Raw genomic sequence first — 18,763 nt, 5'->3', positions numbered from 1 at the left:
GAAAGAAAGAAAGTAATCCATTTGGCTCAGCAGCAAACAAATTTTAGAAATAATAAATTAACACTGAATATTGACTTGGCCCCAAATTATAACAACCAGGTTGCAGACGAGGGCTAGAAATGAGCATTTAAAAGAAACAGAACTAGGGGCGCCTGGCTGGCCCAGTCAGCAGAGCATGCAACTCCTGATCTCCGGGGTGTAAGTCTGAGCCCCATGTTAGGTGCAGAGGCTACTTAAAAATAAAAAAAATCATTAAAAAAAGAGCTAGAACTAAATACTCTTCTATTATCAAAAATTCAACAGATAATGTCTAACATTTTAAGTTTAAAAACAGCCTATAAGCTATTTCATAAATAAAGAAGTAAATTATTTAAAAAAACACAGTAAAAGATATTAAAAAGGCTGCTTTAAGGAGAGGCCTGAACAATGTGGAGAAGTCTGGTAATTTACTTTATGCACTTTTAAACCATGTATGCGAATAACTTTAATAAAAGTAATTAAAAATACAAACAGACTGTAACAAAGGGCCGATCTAAGAAAATTAAGGACAAAACAGCATATATGAAAAAGATCTCAAGCTCGACATCAGTGAACAGGGTTATGTGATCACTAGATTTTTTTATACAATAACAGGAGCACAGCAGCTGGAAAAAGAGAAGCTGGCAGACCTTCTTCTAGTCTACTGCAGTTCAGCAAAACCTCCAAAGTCCTGCTCCCTCCTGAGAATTACACATTAGTATAATTCCAGTGAGAGTTACTAAAATCATGACAGAAAATCCATGACTGATACGGAACCCATGATACAGACGGCATGACCGAAAGAAACGAAGATACTAAAGCTGAAACAGACTCAGGGAGATAAAGTGGTTGCCGTTATTCACAGGGCAATTTAAAAAAATCCGAAGATTTAAAAAGCAGAAGAAAAATCAGATTTATCCCTATACCGTTTCAAGTCAGAATTCGGATCTTGGAATTAGGAACACCACGTATTTGATTACTTTTACAGGTCAGAATTAGGAGCACTGGAAGTTACAATGAAACTCAGGTTTTCTTGTTAACTAGAAATTAAGGAAAGTGGAGCCAGGCTGCCTTGTGGAAGACAACGCCCCTGTTGCTAGAGAGAGTCAAACCTAAACTATACAACCACCGTTTACAGTGGCTCTCACGTAACCTTTTTGAAGGTGCTACACTGCTGGGAGAACTTAATTTCCCATAAAAACACACTGATACACAATGACGCACAATTCTGCACACATTTCTAGAGCTCGCTGGCCCTAACACATACCTCCCTGGACCCCAGAGTAGAAGACGAGAGTATCTCCAGGTTTCCTTCAGTTTCTGTGACTCTAGTTAAGATAAGTGAAGGGTAAACGTATCATACTCTATCCGGTTCCTGTTTCTGTTATCTACATGCTTGTTTCAGTTGTACAAGTTACCAGAACCTACGGCCATCGATCGGATTAGCATCTACGGTGCTTTGGGGAAAGAGGACTCCTCTGCCAGGTCGTCTCATTTGAAACAAGTGCTCCTTCCTCGGGGCTGCTGTGGCCCAGGTCAGAGCACACCACCTGACAAAAGTGGTGCCCAGGCTAGAATTTAGTCCCCGCTCACCCATGCGCAGGCCACCCTCATACAAGGCACAACCAGCTCCAAGGTAACCAGCAGGCCAGAGACTGGTTATCTGGCTAAAGAGTTGAAGTATCCAAATTTTTACCAAAGGAATACAATGAATTTTACCACTGGTTGTTAAATCATCATAATACTTGGGGACAAAAAAGTAGGAAAAAAATGCATTACCCCATTTTTACTGCCAATGAAGAAAACAGATTTTTCTCCAATTTCAAGTCCATCACCTTCACCTCCACTACTTCCACGGTTTTCCACTTCGGCTTTTGCAATTTCCCAGAGAGTTTCACTAGGAGAGGCAGAAAAACCAAATTGAGAGAATCAAAGGGAATCCTTTCCAATATTTATTTCAAGCTCAGAGAAATTTTATTTCAGTTAAATTCATAAAACAAATCAACATTATTTCCTGGGGGACAATAAGCTGAAAAAACTTAGGATTAATCATTTTCTTTGTCCTGGTTCATAGAAGAAAGCTGAAAATGATAAGCAGAGCCACTGTCACTAGGATTCGAGGTTGCCTTATTTTGGGACTTGCAGCCAAGGCTGAAAGCTGGATGTGTTAGTTTCTCAGACATGCACACGAATGTACAAAGAATTTTGGAAATCTACAACTTAAAAACCACCTCCATCTAGGAAAATGGGGAGCATGCAAAACCAGCATACCAAACAATCTTTGTTCTCTGAAATTGTTCTTTGTTTTTGTTTTTAAATTATATTTCTGGCTCAAGATTCCCTGTTTTAATATATAAAATATAATGAAGGGAAAAAATCATCTAAAATCACATTTTGAATTTTCCACTCATCTCTCTACAAACATACGTATTTTTTCACAATAAGATTATATCTTTTTAAATTAAAGCCAAAATGAAAAATGGGGTATTGAACTAAAAAAATACAGACAAGATTTGATGTGTCCTAAGCCTGAATCACTACTTCCTACATATACCAAACTTGGGCAAATTGCACCAACCTCTCTGGATTTTTCATTCTTTTATTAATTCAACAATTATTTATCTATTTATTTAAAGATTTTGTTTATTTATGTGACAGAGAGACAGCCAGCGAGAGAGGGAACACAGCAGGGGAGAGGGAGAGGAAGAAGCAGGCTCCCAGCCGAGGAGCCCGATGTGGAACTCGATCCCGGAGCGCCAGGATCACGCCCTGAGCGGAAGGCAGACGCTTAACGACTGCGCTACCCAGGCGCCCCTCAACAAATATTTATTGAGCACCTAATATATGCAAGCTTCTGTGCTCTTTCCTAGGCTCATTTCTGTTTCTTCATCTCTAAAATGCCAATAAAGAAGAATACCAACCTTTTAAGGTTGTCATGATTGTTAAAATGTGATAATTCATTTCATTTAGGCCTTGACCTAATATAATTATCTAAAATTATTGAGAGCTTTTAATAATTATTATTCAAGAAACAGGGATGAAGAAAGAGGCTATAAAAGACCATTAGAGGTGTCCCTAAATGTTTGCACTAAAATGTATGCATTTATTTCACAGGTGAACCCCCAGGAACTCAGTCCAGGTTTGTCTGCTCTATATTTACACACCATTCTTTCAAAATGTGATTATCTGCTTTCCAAACTCCCAGCAGAGAGGAGAGCAGGAGGTGCCCCTGGTGGAAATTTGTTAACTATAACCATGACTTTAAAACTGTAACCAATCATCCCACGATGGGAAGGAAGCTGACGACTTTTCACATTAAGGTTCATAAACTCAACAGAGATCAGGCCATGATCCACAGGGTGAGAAAAACAGATTTATCCTGCTCTGTGATGGACTCCAGAACCCCTCTTTCTCCCTGGCCTCCTTATAAGCTGTTCAGAGAAGGTTTAGGTGTGATCTTGAGAGCAGGAAATTAAAATTGACATCACAGAACTGAAGAGCTAAAATATATTTTACCCCCCCCCCAAAGTGTAAGTCATCTTACACTTTTCACATAGCTTTCCCAAGTTTCCCTTATTTACTGTTGTCCTGAACCCCTAGGAGGGGAGATGCAGAGAACTCTGAGGTGGCGGCTTTGTGGTCTAATTCGCTGCCTCAACCCCTGCTTCTAGAACATTCCCTGACCTGCAAAAAATGTTCACTAAGTGAATGGCTGGAGTTTAATGATCTTTCAGAATCTTACTTTCCTACCTGGGGAACTTTTCTACTTGCTTGTGGCCGAATCCACATGCTCAAGGGTAGTTCCTAGGGAACCAGGACCATCCACGCAGGGGTTGCAGCAGAAAAGAGCCAGAATTTGCTTCCACAGGCAGGTCCCGCCTGGGCTCCTCTCCCTAAATATACCCCCAGCCGCCCTCCCTCCCCCGCCCCTTCCAGGCTGGGGCTGGAAAGAGGGGAAAGCCAGACTCTCGAGGGGAGCGTAAGCCAGGGGCAAGCAAGGCTGCGGGGATACCTGAGCATCGTGGCTCGATCGCCCCAGCGTAGCGGTCTCCGCGTTTGGGGTCAGCTTAAAATCAGGACGCCAGCGAGCTCCCAGACCTGCCGGATTGTGCGGGTTCTTGGGTTGCCATGGGAGCGACGTCGCAGGCTGCGTTGCGTGCGGAAGAGGGGCACCATGGGAAATGTAGTTCTCAGCGTTCCTTTTCAAGTCTCGCTCAATGCCTCATCCTCTACGCGAGAGAACGAGGTGACACGTCTGACAAACCTGGAACCTAAAAGCTCCGGGCTGGCAGTGTTCTTTTACTTAAAAAGTATTGAGACTATGGACTATGAGAAACAAACTGAGGGCTTCAGAGGGGAGGGGGGTGGGGGAATGGGATAGACTGGTGATGGGTAGTAAGGAGGGCACGTATTGCACGGTGCACTGGGTGTTATAGGCAACTAATGAATCATCGAACTTTACATCAGAAACAAGGGATGTACTGTATGGTGACTAACATAATATAATAAAAAAAGCATTAAAATAAAAAAAAGTATTCTACTGAGTACCGGACTATATGCCAGGGATGCCCTCTCTTCAGTCACTTTTCTCTCCACAGTAGCAACGCTCTGGGAATGGAGGGTGAAACATAGTCCTGAGCTGTTTTCTAGTGATTTACTAGAGGCAAAGAATATTTGTGAATTTAGTATTTGCCAACCTTCTGCTTGTTTAGTTGTTTCGGAGTTTATGCAGTAGTGCATCATTTATTAATAAGTTAATAAAGCAAAGGCATCTCCATGATACTTCATTTACTTTTTCTCCGAATCACTAGCAAGCATGAGTTATTACTATATGCAAGACTGCTACGCAGAGAGTGGAATAAAGAGGTGCGTAAGACAAGATCCCTGCTCTTGAGAAAGATGCACACAACTAAATATAATAACTCAAAGAAAGCCAGTGCTATAAGCTATTGTAGAGGTACAAAAATATCACACCTTAAGAATAAGTAATTATGCCAAAGAGGGTTGTTGAAATCTTCAGGGCGTACAGTATTTGATCTATTTTGAATGCTCGGTAGACTCAGCCTCTCTGGCCCAAGATGTCTTGAATATTGAAGGAGATACTCTCCTTACACCCTTCTGCCCTGTGGCTTGGTGTAATGCTGTAATGTTCAAGAGGGTGGGCTTTAGATGGACTTAGATTTCCGTTCTGACTTCGCCACGCTGGCTAAGTTGCCACTTCTCCACACTGGGTAAATCGCTCAGTATCTCCAAGCCTCAGTATCTGATAATGTAAAGCAGGGGAAATTTATGAGTTTGAAATGAAATAAATATATGTAAAACATAAATTATGTGTGCCTGACACATTATAAATGCTTCATGCTTATTATTATGCTGCAAGCTACTGATCAGCAACTTTGAACAAAGAAACACAATGATCATTCCAAGAAATGTAGCAAAAAAATTTTTTTAAGGAAAGAAAAAAGGCATTCACGACCTAAAACCTTTGGGAACAAAATCTTTCCAATGTCTAGGCACATTTTGAAGACATAGCGGACTACAGTTGCACATGGAAAGGGATGTAATGGGACTGCAGTTCAATAGAGAGGATGATTGCGAGGGAGGCTGGTACACCTGCCACTGAACCAGCATCTATATCCTGGAGCTAGCCTGCCTCTAAGTTCGCAAACTGGTGTGGGACAGAGTGTAATGAATTATAATAACTGGAGTTCTGGAACTTTGGAAGCCCTCTGTATATTAATTAGGAAGCCCTGTTGATGTGAATAACAAAAGTGGCAGCTAACATTTTGCCATTTGCTTGCTCTGTGCAGGCACACTACTAGCATCTTAAAGGTATAATTGTTTGGATAACTGCGAGAGAAGGTTGAAGAAAGAAGCCTGGTAAGAAGGAAGGTAAAAGTTGTCTGGCTCGGCCCTGGTCACCAGCATTGGTTCAGAGGTGAATCAGTGGATTCCGCTGATCTCATTGAGCAGATGAGTTCCCTTTTCTACCCTTATGCCTCCTGAGGCTTCATATTTGGACAAAATAAGTGACCTTCCTGGGTAGATGAAAATTGTTCTTAAGGTAGGAATATATAAAGATTTGAGCTGCCCTACTGAGTCACCCCTGAAAGACTCAAGGATTTCAATGGTGGTAATAGAGGAGAAGACAATTTTATGGTGCTTGCTGGGTGGAATAAACAGCAGTGTGGAAGAATAAAGACGTGTGCAGAGTGTGTTTGGGGAATTGTGAATGATTGAGGTGCGAGCATGTGAAGTGTCTGGTGTGACTATGGTGGGAGAGCAAACTGGGCGGGTAGACAGGGCTTCATTGAAGGATCTTGCAGCCTGGATTTTACTGGGTTGGTTGTGAGAAACCAAATACAATTTTATTTATTTTTTATTTATTTTTATTTTTTTTTAAAGATTTTATTTATTTGAGAGAGAGCAAGCACGAGATGGGGGAGGGTCAGAGGGAGAAGCAGACTCACCGCTGAGCAGGGATCCCGGATGTGGGACTTGCTCCCGGGACTCCAGGATCATGATCTGAGCTGAAGGCAGTTGCTTAAACAACTGAGCCACCCAGGCGCCCCCAAATACGATTTTAAAATAGGGGTGTTCCATGACTGGACCTGAGTTTCAGTGAGATAATTTTTTGCAGCTGTGTGAAGGATGTTTTGGAGTCTGGAAGTCCAGATGGAGGCTATTAACAACAGCCCAGACAGTGACAGAGTTTTCACATTTTTTCCCCTTCTTTTCAAAGTTATATAAGCTTTTGTAGAAAAAAATAGTATACCGAAAAAACGAAGAGGGTGAAAGAAGCACACCCCAGAAGCAAGAACTTCTAAACATTTTGGTGTATTTCATTCTAATCTGTCCTCTTACAGTTGAGATTTTACTGTGAAGTTAATTAACATTCTGATTGTAACATGTATTTCCCATCTCAATTTTTAAAAATCCATCATAAACATAACCTTGATGACTGTATAATATTCCACTATACAGGTTTCTCATAATTTACTTAAGCATTCTCCTCATATTGAGCTTTTTTCAAATTTTTTTTTTTTAGAGAGAGAGCACACATGCCCCATGGGGGGGGTGAACAGGTGGGGGTCGGGCAGAGGGAGAGGGACCGAGAGAATCTAAAGCAGGCTCCCTGCTCAGCCTAGAGCTGGACTTGGGGTCGATCTCATGACCCCGAGATCATGACCCGAGCCGAAATCAACAGTCAGATGCTTAACCAACTGTGCCACCCAGGTGTCCCTCATATTGAGCATTTGAAGTGGTTCAGAGTAAACACCTGAGTTGGGCCCAGTAGAGCTTCTCTGGGATTTTTCAAACCAGAATTGGGAAACTCAAGTCATTCCCCCTCTGGAGGAAATTGGCATGTTTTCTGCTGAATGAAGAAGCTGTTTTGTTCCTAAGTTCCTTTTCTATCCTAGATATTAACCCCTTTATCAGATACATGACTTGTAATTATTTTCTCCCATTCTACAGGTTGCCTTTCCACTCTGTTGTTTTGTTTTCTGTTTTTTGTTTTTTTGATGTGTGGAAATTGTGCAGTCTGGAGTTGTCCCATTTGTCTATTTTTTTTTTTTTGGTTGCCTGTGCTTTTGAAGAGTTATCTGATTTAATAAAGACGCCAATGTAATCTACGTTCAGAAAGGGATACCAACCCCCATTCACCCACCCCTCCCATTGATTAGATGATGTTAGGGAAGTGCTGGAAGGAAGGGTACCCTGTATTCAAGTGCTGTGGTGAATATTTGTGTCTTGTTCTGGAATTATTTGCTAATAGATGTTACCCTAGTAAGCAAGTTTTTGTTTCTTGACTATTACTGGACCTAAAAATACTTAAAAAGCATACAATGAAGATTTCGGATTAACGATTATAAATATGCCTCCAGAATCACTGTGACTATGTTTGATATAGGTAAAATTAAGTTCAACGGGTGAAATTATGGTATAGAGCAAGTGTGTATTTCACTTCTTCACCCCAGCTTCTGTCCAGGTCCATCCAGCTCTTCTTTGTAGGACCCACCTTCCCATTTAAGTGCCCAAGAGAAGCCCGAGTCTTGGTCCCTCTGGGATAAGGATGAATCTTACTTTACCTTAAATATCTGTGTGTGGACTTTAATTTGGAGGTTTTTTTTTTTTTTAAGATTTTATTTATTTATTTGAGAGAGTGTGTGTGTACGAGTAGGGGGAAGTGCAGAGACCGAGGGAGAAGCAGACTCCCCAGTGAGCAGAGAACCCGGACACCGGCTGGATCCCAGGATCCTGAGATCATGACCTGAGCTGAAGGCAAACGCTTCACCAACTGAGCCGCCACCCAGGTGCCCCTTAATTTGGAGTTTAAAGTTACTCCTGTAGCAGTAAAATCTCTTTCTTCTTTCAGGGAAAAGAGACTAGGGAAAAGCAAGAGGAGATACCATTTCTCCATGAGCCGGTTAGCAGAGAAGCTTCTCCACCCTGTTATTCCTGCTCCTCACTTCCCTTCCCTCAGTCCCCACATTCCTGGATCTTTGATCTGTAGGAATCAGTCCAGAGACTCTGCACTGGGGAAGTCCTCATTCCATGGCAGCTAGGGGATGGGTGGACCAGTGAAATGTGTTCTTGGATCCTAGGAATACTTTAAGGCTTTGTCCAGCGAAATATGATTATCTGTGGTGGTTAACTTTTCAGGATTATACTACATTACAATTGGGTAAGTGCATTGCTCTAGGAACCTGGCCACTACGTATTTTTTCCTTTGGGAAAAATTTCCAAACAGTCAATTAATAAGTCTTTTCGAACAAAGACTCTATAAGTTGTGACTAACTTTTCTCGTAAATTGAGAGTTAAATTCATTTCCAAGCTAGGACACTATTTGACTTTAAGGACACACACATAAAAAATCCAGAACATTTAAAGTAAATTTTTAGAACACAGTCCATCAACTCTCCTGTATGAAAATAGCTACTTATGGAACTTATTATGAAATCATGGGAGAACCCCATGATTTATACATATTATATATGTGTCAATATGCATACATACATCTTAAGATTACAATTTGCCAAAAGGGCTTCCTTTTATATGGATAAAACAAAGCAACACTGAAGACAAAGCATGAATGCAAGAGAAGGAGGGAATAACTACCATTTTCACTAGCAGTACACCTCAGCTTTGACAATGAAAACATTAGGTACTTCTTGAAGACTGTTCAAAAGATAATGCTCAAAATGGGTTTTGTAAATCATTTATTATGATTGAAAGGGAAGAAAATGATAGGAGACAAATATTACAATTAAACATGTAACATTATTCTCTTGTAATCAATCATAATAACATACTTCGAATTTTTTAAATGGCTATGTAAGTAATTTCCCAGAAAATAAAATTTTCACATCATCAGTTACAGAAAATTGATTTCTTTCCATCAAAATATTTTATCTCTGTTCTATCAAAAATTAATACCAAGTATAAGGTACCACCATTTAAGCTAAGCCTTCACTACTTGTTCAAATTAGAAGATCTGGAGGGGGGTGTGCTGACCAGCATGAGAATAAAGGCCTCACACATATGTAAGCTACGCCATGCCTCTGGCTCACCAAATAATGATTTTTGAACAGCTTTCTGGGAACTAAGGAACTCTGTTGTATCCCAGCCAAAAGACTCCTGAGAGTCATCCCAAACCAGTAACCAGTTTATTCTCAAAAACCAACTTGCTTATGCAGTGAGTGGTTGTGGCTCAAAAGATTTAGGGGAAACAGTAAATGGAAATCTACTTCTATGGGGTTTTTTGACCTTTTTGTCATTACCAATAAAGCAAAATCTTAGTTGAGCACTGTATTTCTTGGCTCTGCCCTTTCTAAGGATGCTAATATGAGATGGAATTATTTTTAAAAGGCTTAGTGCGACAACAGTACATTGCCATGGGTGAAAGCAGCAAAGAAAAAAACATGAAGGCTCTGCCAACAAATTAATTCAGCAGCTAACATTTTTTTTTTCAAATTGGTTAAAAAAAGTACCACAAAGTGATAAATATATGTGCAAAAAATAAATACAAATATTCTATACATAAATAAAATTAAGTATACTCACTACTATTGCAATTAAACAGTTTTACAATATAATTTTCATGTCTTATCACAGTTTCATTTTTATCATGAATACTAATTACTTTGTTTTGACACAAACTGGAATAAACAGACCACCTATGTAACCTAGCAAAGCAATACATTTCTAGACTCTCTCAACTAAAACTTTACCTGCTTTGACAGAAGATTTTTCTTTTAAAAAATATTTCGAGAATTTATGGTAAAACTATAATGAAAAAGGCATATATGAGGGCAAAATATAAGAATTATCTTTGCTTTCAAAGATATTATTTAACAAATTAAAGTCAAGATGAACCAGCATCAAATGCAATGAGATGTGGGCAATACTCCAGTGAACTCGGGCTATGCAGTAATAGCCAAGGAATGTGGGGAATCACTGACTTGCTTTAAACTTTGCACTCCAGTGATCTGAAAAGGTGACAGAGTATACTTTCTAATACCACACAGGAAGTTCTGGTGACCTAGCTCCCATTTTCTCATCATGATTCATAGTGCCAGATTTACTGCACTTGCTCTAAAAATTTACCCCTAAACAGCATCCTGTGGCTGTTTCCGACACTGTATCCTCTACTTCTTTCCAGACACCATATCATTAATTAAAAGCACATTTAATTACAGTACTCGATTTTTTGGCAGTGAGCATTTCCAAATAATCAACTGGTTTGCCAAATGAGAGTTCGGAAATCTCCCTTTGCCAGAATATTTTTTTTAAAAGACAAAAAAAAATGCCATATTGCACCATGTGTCTGCTGGCAAGGGACAAGGAGGTGGGAAAAATGCCGAATTCTAACCCATTTAGTCTAAGAGAAAATCAGCATGTGGGCTAATTTTGTGTTTATGTTTTATTAGTCATATTCATTTGAATATTTAAAAATCAAATAAAAGAAAGGCACCCCCACATTTTTAAAGTTTGAAATACCAGTGTGTGGGTGCCATGCCGTGTAATGTAAATGAACTTATTTGCAGCTGATGCAGCCATCACCCGGGGGACAGGAGTGAATGTTCAGGCTCCCTAGCTTTCAGAGTAAAGTGGGTCCTTTAGTCTGTCTGCTACTTAACAGAAGGGGCTGGCTTCCCACTGCCCTGGCTTCTGGTCCCCGTGTCTGGGCTGAGAGCAGTGCTGGAGCAGAGAGGTGGTGAAAGGTTGCCTTTTGCTGATGGAAGTTGTTTATATAACTGGCGATCAAGAGAGTGATTTCAAGAATCTAAAACAAGGAAGATAGAACAGTTAGTGCACTGGAGAAGTTCTCATCACTTCCAAGAGTAAATGGCTGGCCACAGGTGGTCTCCATTTGCAAGTGCCCAGGCTTCCAGAATTCCCTTCTCTCTGGATCAGTGAAGTACTTACAAGTTCAGCACCATCAAGGCACTGACATATTTTCCTGCTGCTTCAACCAGGAGAAAAAAAAAAGGGTCTCAAAAACAATCAAATTTAGTGGCAATATTAAAAAAATGTGAGAATACCGCAAGTCTATCGATTATCTTAAAGCCTGTGTATCTGTGTATAAATGAATTAAGTTCATCATGGAAAGTATTTATTTAAACTAAATAAAGTCCTGAGTATGCCTCAATCTTCTGCACTTACTGGCTAACTGCCTTCTCTTGAATGTCTGCCATTTAAAAAAAAAGTTTCAGAGTCTAAAAAAGTAATCTCTTTAAGTTGACAATTTTAAGACAGTTAAAGTTTTAGGAAACTCAGTTTCTCATTCTTTTTACTAAAACTGGAATTATATACTAAAATGTAGCCCTTGTATTTATTGTTTTTGCTTACAGACATTAAAACTACGAAGAACATGTAACGTCTTAATTATAAAAACTACTCTTCTCACTAATGAGTCGGTAACGTGAACTACACCACGTAAATAAAGTACCTGACACCAACTTACATCAAGACCGCTTATTCTGAATCTTCTGTGCACCAGGCACTCGGCCAAAGCATTTAACAATTCCAGCATTTAATTCTTAAGCCAAAAAAAGTAGGCAGCATCATATACTTTTTTAGATGAAGAAACCAAAGCTTAGCAAGATGAGGTAAGCCAGAATTTGGACCTAGAACTGTTTGATTGTAAATAAATCTGTTTTCCCATAAATGCACATAAATGTTTTAGCAGGAAAAAAGCCAGTATAAAAACGTCAGTAGAAAGGCTTCTACTCACCTTGGGTTTTGCCATGGCAAAAAGTAATTTCTCTGTTGGTTTGTCCTTTGAACGTGTATTGTTAATGACGATCATAAAATCACCCTGATGACCTCCAAAGGTCATTAGACTCTTGTACACATAGCTGACTATTAATCTCTTCAAAGAGAAGAAAAAGTTAATATCTTATATATTTTTACTTTCAAAGAAAGATGAGAAATGATTAATAACATATTTCCATTAAAGTGCTGATATTAATGAAACTACTATAATATTATGTGTTAAGTATACTAAAAAAGAAAAATGCTGTTATTAATTAATCATATATAATAAAAATTGTTTTCTAAAATAAAATCTATTATGATTCAAAATAGACAGTTTTATGTAGACATCATTTATAATTAAATACAGTTTGATTCTGACACTAATAACTCACTGTGGAAAAAACAGAAAATACAAAAGAAAATGAAAAGCACCTATATTCCAGCATCCAGTGGAAGACCACTGTTAATACTTAGTATGTGTCCTTTAAGATCGATCTGTATACATATCTGTATAAGGTCGAACCATATGAAACGGATGTTTTTAAGGTAAAAAATGGTCAAATATTGGCAAATCCATACGGTTCATCTTGATATATAGATTTTGATATAAACAGAAAGAGTACCATGCATATTGTTTAGGATTCTGCTTCTTTTTAAATGTAATAACAAATCATGAATATCTTTTCATGACAACAAATGTCCTTGTATAACATCATTTTAAGTGATTTGATAGATAATCCTTTATTTAACTAATTTCCTATTGCAGGAGATTTAAATCATTTTTTATTTGTTACTATCTTAAGCAACACTTCAATGCATATATTTGACATATTTCATAATACACATACCTAATTATTTCTTTAGTTATAAATCTCAATAACCGGAATTGCTACCTCAAAAAAGTAAGGACAATTTTGAGAATATTTCCAAACTCTCCTCTGTAAAAGTTATACCCAGTTACATTCCCAGCACTGTAGTCTTGCTAACACCAGATATAATCATTCCTTTAAATCCCTGCCAACCTGACTGGAGAAAAGTAGAATCTCACTGTTTTAAGTTGAATGTATTTGATTACTAGTGAAATTAACACTTAAAGATACATTTATTGCACATCTGTATTTCTTCTATGATTTCCCTTGGCCCATTTGTCTATTGATGTGTTTATCATTTCCTTATTGTTTTGTAAGTGTATCAACCCTTTGTCATATATGCAGCGAATATTTTTTCCCCATCTGTAGTTAAAACAATTTTTAAAAATGTAATTAAGAAATGTACAGCCTATAGGTAAAGGAATCTGCATATCTAAGATTAGCTTGCAAGACTTTGAGCAGACCGTTCCAGCACTGACGCCCCGTGAACGGCAGCCCACCAGGTCCACCTCCTGGCCTCTTCGTCCATCTCCCAGGATCTAGGAAACTGGCTTACTTACCTAAGGTAACTCAATTTTTTGTTGACTTTAGGTCACCGATTTTAAAACCTATCTTCCAGTTACCCATTCAAGAACTAAAAAGCATTCAGGAAATATAAAGAAAGCCCTTTAAAAAGGTTTTTTGTTTTTGTTTTTTAGCAATTATAAGGAGAAACTACTATAACAGTCTTGGAAACCAAGAAATTCTCAGTGATCCCTGACTATAGCCAGACATAGGAGAGCTCATTACGTCTTTCAGGAGAATTTAACAATTCCCGTCTGCCAGGTTTAAAAAAAAAAAAAAAAAGGAACATATGAAATATGATAGAAAATAAAGCAAATTTCAGAAAAATACATGAACATGTAGAAAGCACAGTTTGACTTAATATTTAATCATGTGAAAAGCTCTAAAATACCACATACGTACAAGTGAACCGGTAAGTAATATTACAGAAAGATACAGAAATTGTTACGGAAGCCTTAGGAGCACCAAACTTAAACTTTGGTAATTAAAGTTTCTACATTAATGTTATCTTAAAGGCTTTCATTTTACACAGGAAGCAATCTTCCTAACACTATAAATGAATAGTTTTAAAAATATAACTGTGGTCGGGGCGCCTGGCTGGTCCAGTAAGTTAAGCATCTGACTCTTGGTTTCAGCTAAGGTCATGATCACAGGATCATGAGATTGAGCCTCACATGGGGCTCTGTGTTCAGCTCGGAATCTGCTTGAAATTCTCTTTCTCCATCTCCCTTTGCCCCCTCCCACCATGCTCTCTCTCTCTTTCTAAAATAAATAAATAAATAAATAAATAAATAAATAAATAAATAAAAACCTTTTGAAAACCTCAAAACAAACAAAAACAAATGCAACCACGGTTGCAACTGAGTCATGGTATCTTAGTATTTTCCTCATACACAATATAAAACCTATCTAGGGGCGCCTGGGGGGCTCAGTTGGTTGAGCGTCTGCCTTCGGTGCAGGTCATGGTCCCAGGGTCTTGGGATCGAGTCCCGCAGCCGGCTCCCTGCTCGGTGGGGAGCCTGCTTCTCCCTCTGCCTCCCGCTCCCCCTGCTTGTGCTCTCTCTCTCTCTCTTTCAAATAAAAGAAATAAAATCTTAAAAGAAAAAAATACCAAAAAACCTGTCCAATCTGTTTTAAAAGATGAAATTATAATCACAGTTGTATTCGTAAAATGACTATTTGCTATACGGCACTAGGAAAAATGTTATCTGTGTATGAGAAAAATCATATGAAGAGATCATTACCATCTGTGTACAATACACTGAGCCATGCAAACAGCTGACCGAATGCGAAACTTAGTCTTACCATGGAGTTGTATTCTAAGATGCTTAAACCATCCTCATGGATGGCCAGCCACATGGAAGTACTTCCGAGTGCCGACGGAGTCACAGGCTGTGAAGAGGTGCAAAGACACTGCAGCGTAAATGCTAAGCACGGACACGTTTTTCTGTCAAAATGCAGCGCAACATTTACAACAACATCTTATTAAAAAATCTCTTTGGGGGGTTGAAAGAAAGAAACAAAACCTAGGGGGGGAAAATCTCTCTTGGGGTGGAGGCAGTATCATGCAGTGGAAAGAGCAGTGACTCTGGTATCAGGAGATGTGGGTCTGGGACCCAAACCTGCCACTTGTCAGCTGCGCGTTTGGACGAGCTACTGAATCTCTCCAAGGCTCAATTTTCTCATCTTTAGCACGGGGACAACAATGTTTAATCTTCTTTTTCTTTTGTTTTAAGAGGCTAATAGTTACTAAGCTTGTCGGGTTTCTATGACCAAAATCCTAACGACACAAAATACGCTGATGTGCTTGCTAAGGCGTGGGTAACGCTACCTCACCGTAAAGGGTTAGTATTACGAATGCGCACTTCTTCTGAAAGTTTATTAAATCTGATATTCAATGACTGATAACAATAGAATAAAAGGAAAATATGAAACTGTGTGATGAATGGTAATGAGAAACACCAACATTTTCATTAAATTCCTTTTTGTAAAAAAGCAATGAAATTATATTAATAAAGAGAATCTCACCACTAACCCCCCGTTAAAACCCATGAATGCTTTTGAGCATTTTACAATGATTGCTTAACAATAACTGAATTTAACAAGAACTGAAATTCTAACAAAAACTTAACTACTTCTCTTAAACCTTATAAAAGAAGTTAAGACTACAAGGGCACCTGGGGGGCTCAGTCTGTTAAGTGTCTGCCTTTGGTTCAGCTCCTGATCTTGGGGTCCGGGGATCGCCCCGCATTGGGCTCCCTGCTCAGCGGGGAGTTTGTTTCTCCCTCTGCCTCTGTGCCTCCCCCCCACAACGGCTCCTGCTCGCTCACTCTCTCTCTCAAATAAATATAATTAAAAAAAAAGAAGTTGCGACTACAGATAAGAAACTGGGATGAATCTACAGCATACATACAAATCAATAGTATTTACACATATACTATATTTGCATATAGTAAAACTTTTCAGAATCTCATGTATAAAAACCCCCTGGGTTACCGTCTCCTGAGAGCTGGTTTGCAAAGGATAGGCAAGCATTACAAAGGATGCCATTCAACCCATCAGCCCTTTGACAAACAAAACAGTGTTTTTGTTGTTCTTGGGTGAAACAAAACATGGTATGTACATGCAGTGGAATACTATTTAGCTTTTAAAAAGAAGGAAATTCTGACACATGCTACAACATGGATGAATCCTGCAGACATTGTGCAAAGGAAAATCAGCAAATCACAAAAGAACAAATACGGTACGATCGCTCTTACACGGGGTTTCTAGAGCAGTCAAATTCACAGAACAGGAAGTAGAATGGTGGTTATGTGGGCCTGGGAGACGGGGGAAGAGGAAGTACAGAGGTTTAATTTGGGAAGATGAAAATGTTCTGGAGGTGGATGGTGGCGACAGTAGCATAAGAATGTGAATGTACTTAATGTCACAGAAACGTACACTTAAAAATGGTTAAAATGGTATATTTGATGTTATATATATTTATCCCCCCCCCAAAGGATGTCATTAAGCAAACAAAGGAGGGGTCTTCATAGCATAGACGAAGAAAAGTGAGCAAAGCAAAGATGCCACTCATACAACATGCAAATGCTACATATTATTTAATAGTATTTCTGTGCTTAAAAGCACAGAACATATGATCAAAGATGGATATTCAATATTCTAATGCTGAAATTAGAATTAAGATTCATTGTAAAATGCTACTCTACAGTTCAAATCTAGTCCTTATATTTTTAGAAAATCTATGTTCAACTCCTTGCAAATATATTAATTTTAGGGATGTTAAAGCATACTGACTTTATCACCCACTTACTTAGTACACAGTTTCCAGTGCCAGTGGCAAAATAATTTCTTATCTCGCAGTGATACAGTCACTCATGGAAGCAGAGTACGATAGCCTAGATTTTACTCTTCTAGTCCGAGTTCTCATGTATAGATAGATAGAACACAAGACCAGAAGCATTTCAGGAACTGGAGAGAGTACAAAGTGACTTTCCTGGGGGCCTGGGCTGCCTGCCCCCCAACCCCCCACCAGCAAGGTCCACCTCTGCTTCCTCAGTGCTCCCACAGCGTTCCGTCCCTGTCCCTCTTAACCCTGTTCACCCACAGTGCTTGTTTTCTGCCTGTTGCAACACCAGACTGTGAGTTCCTAGAAGTTCCGGTACAGCCCATCTGAAACCATGGGCTTCTGTATCGCTAGGTACATAATGTTTGGCAAACAGACGTCATTAAACATTAAATACACGAGTAAACCAAATGAGTGACAGAGTGAATGACAAATGGGTGAGAGGCTAAGAGATGGCCGAAGAGAAAAAGTGGAGTCCGGTGGTCGCCTTCAGTCTCCCGGAGCCTACGGAGTGCGAGTGACTTAAGGCGGGGGTGGGGGTAGGGGGACGACAGAGGGCACAGATGATGGAGAAGCTGCTGATTCCCCTGCCCCTGCCCCTTCTTAGGGTCCCTTCATTGTTTTCTTCCCATTGTTGGGAATCTCCTTATTTCCTTTTTAAAAGCCAAATATACTACACTTGGGGACTGTGGTCACTGTTTGACTTCACTGAACTGAAGAGAGTCAACCACACAGGAGAAGGTTTTCGTTCGGCATCTCCCTCCCATCCTTTCTTACTTTTGCAAGAAACAACTTGGCACCAAAGAATGGCCACTTCCTGGCTACTGTCAAATAAATGCGCACACAATCTGCAGCGCTGTGCCCCCGGAGGGCCATCCATCTGGTTGACAGTCGCTGGCAGAGCTGCCTAAGAAGAGAACAAAAATGAAAAAGCCAAAGCAAAAGCAGAAACGGTGTATCGGCCTCCCCCGGCAAAGCGCTGCTTGACCCAATCGTAGGCGTGACCGGGACACCCAGGCATCACCCAGGAGGAGCTGTTATTTTGTGATTCCCATCTCACCACCGTCCACCCCTTGTCCTTCTAGAACATTCCTCTCACCAAATCATCATACTGTTAGTGCTCTCGGCATGACCTAGGTTCCCCCCGACCCCGGTCAGGCAAAGTTAAAAAAATCTAAGCTAACATCAAACCTTAAAGTAAATTAGACTACAAAGGTAATTTTTCATGGGAATAACTTTCATTTTAAAAGAGAAGTACAAGACACTGAGACCAAAGAATGAATCCCTAATGGCAGAATTTTAGGTGCTACCAACCCCTGGCTTGGAGAGATGCCGGCTGTGGGGAAGATGCCTTACATAAAATCACAATGGCAGCCGCTTACTCTATGTAAATAAAAGACTGATCTTAAATATTTCCATGTTGGAAAACTCAGGGTGAATTGGATTTGCCCTCTTTTTCAACTGAATCAGCTTTTCTTTATATATTCTCTAAAACCAAAATTCTAAACCAGTTGAATTTAATTATGAATTTATATTAAAAAATCTTGTGTAAGAAGATAGTTTGCTTTCATGCCAATTTGTTTATAATGGAATACCTAAGAGATAACATGTTTTTGGTACACACTTCATAAAATTAAACACAGGGGCGCCTGGGTAGCGCAGTGGTTAAGCATCTGTCTTCAGCTCAGGGCGTGATCCCAGTGTT

At 39.5% G+C, this 18,763-nt stretch overlaps 2 protein-coding genes across 7 annotated transcripts in view; both read right to left on the bottom strand.

Moving 5' to 3' along the window:
• The window catches only part of DYNC2LI1 (dynein cytoplasmic 2 light intermediate chain 1), a 55,335-nt gene extending 51,165 nt beyond the window's left edge, over positions 1-4,170 (bottom strand). For all 3 annotated transcript variants that reach the window (XM_087863359.1, XM_045771588.2, XM_087863358.1), the window contains exons 1-2: positions 4,031-4,170; positions 1,798-1,915 (exon numbers count right to left, since the gene is read on the bottom strand). In XM_087863359.1, coding sequence (XP_087719485.1) covers positions 1,798-1,915; positions 4,031-4,038 — 126 coding nt within the window. In that variant the 5' untranslated portion in view covers positions 4,039-4,170. The remainder of the gene's footprint in view (positions 1-1,797; positions 1,916-4,030) is intronic.
• A 5,026-nt stretch (positions 4,171-9,196) lies between these two features.
• The window catches only part of PLEKHH2 (pleckstrin homology, MyTH4 and FERM domain containing H2), a 102,532-nt gene continuing 92,965 nt past the window's right edge, over positions 9,197-18,763 (bottom strand). For all 4 annotated transcript variants that reach the window (XM_045771827.2, XM_087863355.1, XM_087863354.1 and 1 more), the window contains 4 exons: positions 17,836-17,965; positions 15,018-15,104; positions 12,257-12,394; positions 9,197-11,305 (listed from right to left, as the gene is read on the bottom strand). In XM_045771827.2, the coding sequence (XP_045627783.2) occupies positions 11,120-11,305; positions 12,257-12,394; positions 15,018-15,104; positions 17,836-17,965 (541 nt within the window). In that variant the 3' untranslated portion in view covers positions 9,197-11,119. The remainder of the gene's footprint in view (positions 11,306-12,256; positions 12,395-15,017; positions 15,105-17,835; positions 17,966-18,763) is intronic.

This window comes from Ursus americanus, chromosome 7 (genome assembly GCF_024610735.1).
Source record: "Ursus americanus isolate L20-20 chromosome 7, mUrsAme1.1.p, whole genome shotgun sequence".
Classification (NCBI taxonomy): domain Eukaryota; kingdom Metazoa; phylum Chordata; class Mammalia; order Carnivora; family Ursidae; genus Ursus; species Ursus americanus.
The sequence above is the reverse complement of the archived record's forward strand: the minus strand, read 5'-3'. Positions and strand labels throughout refer to the sequence as shown.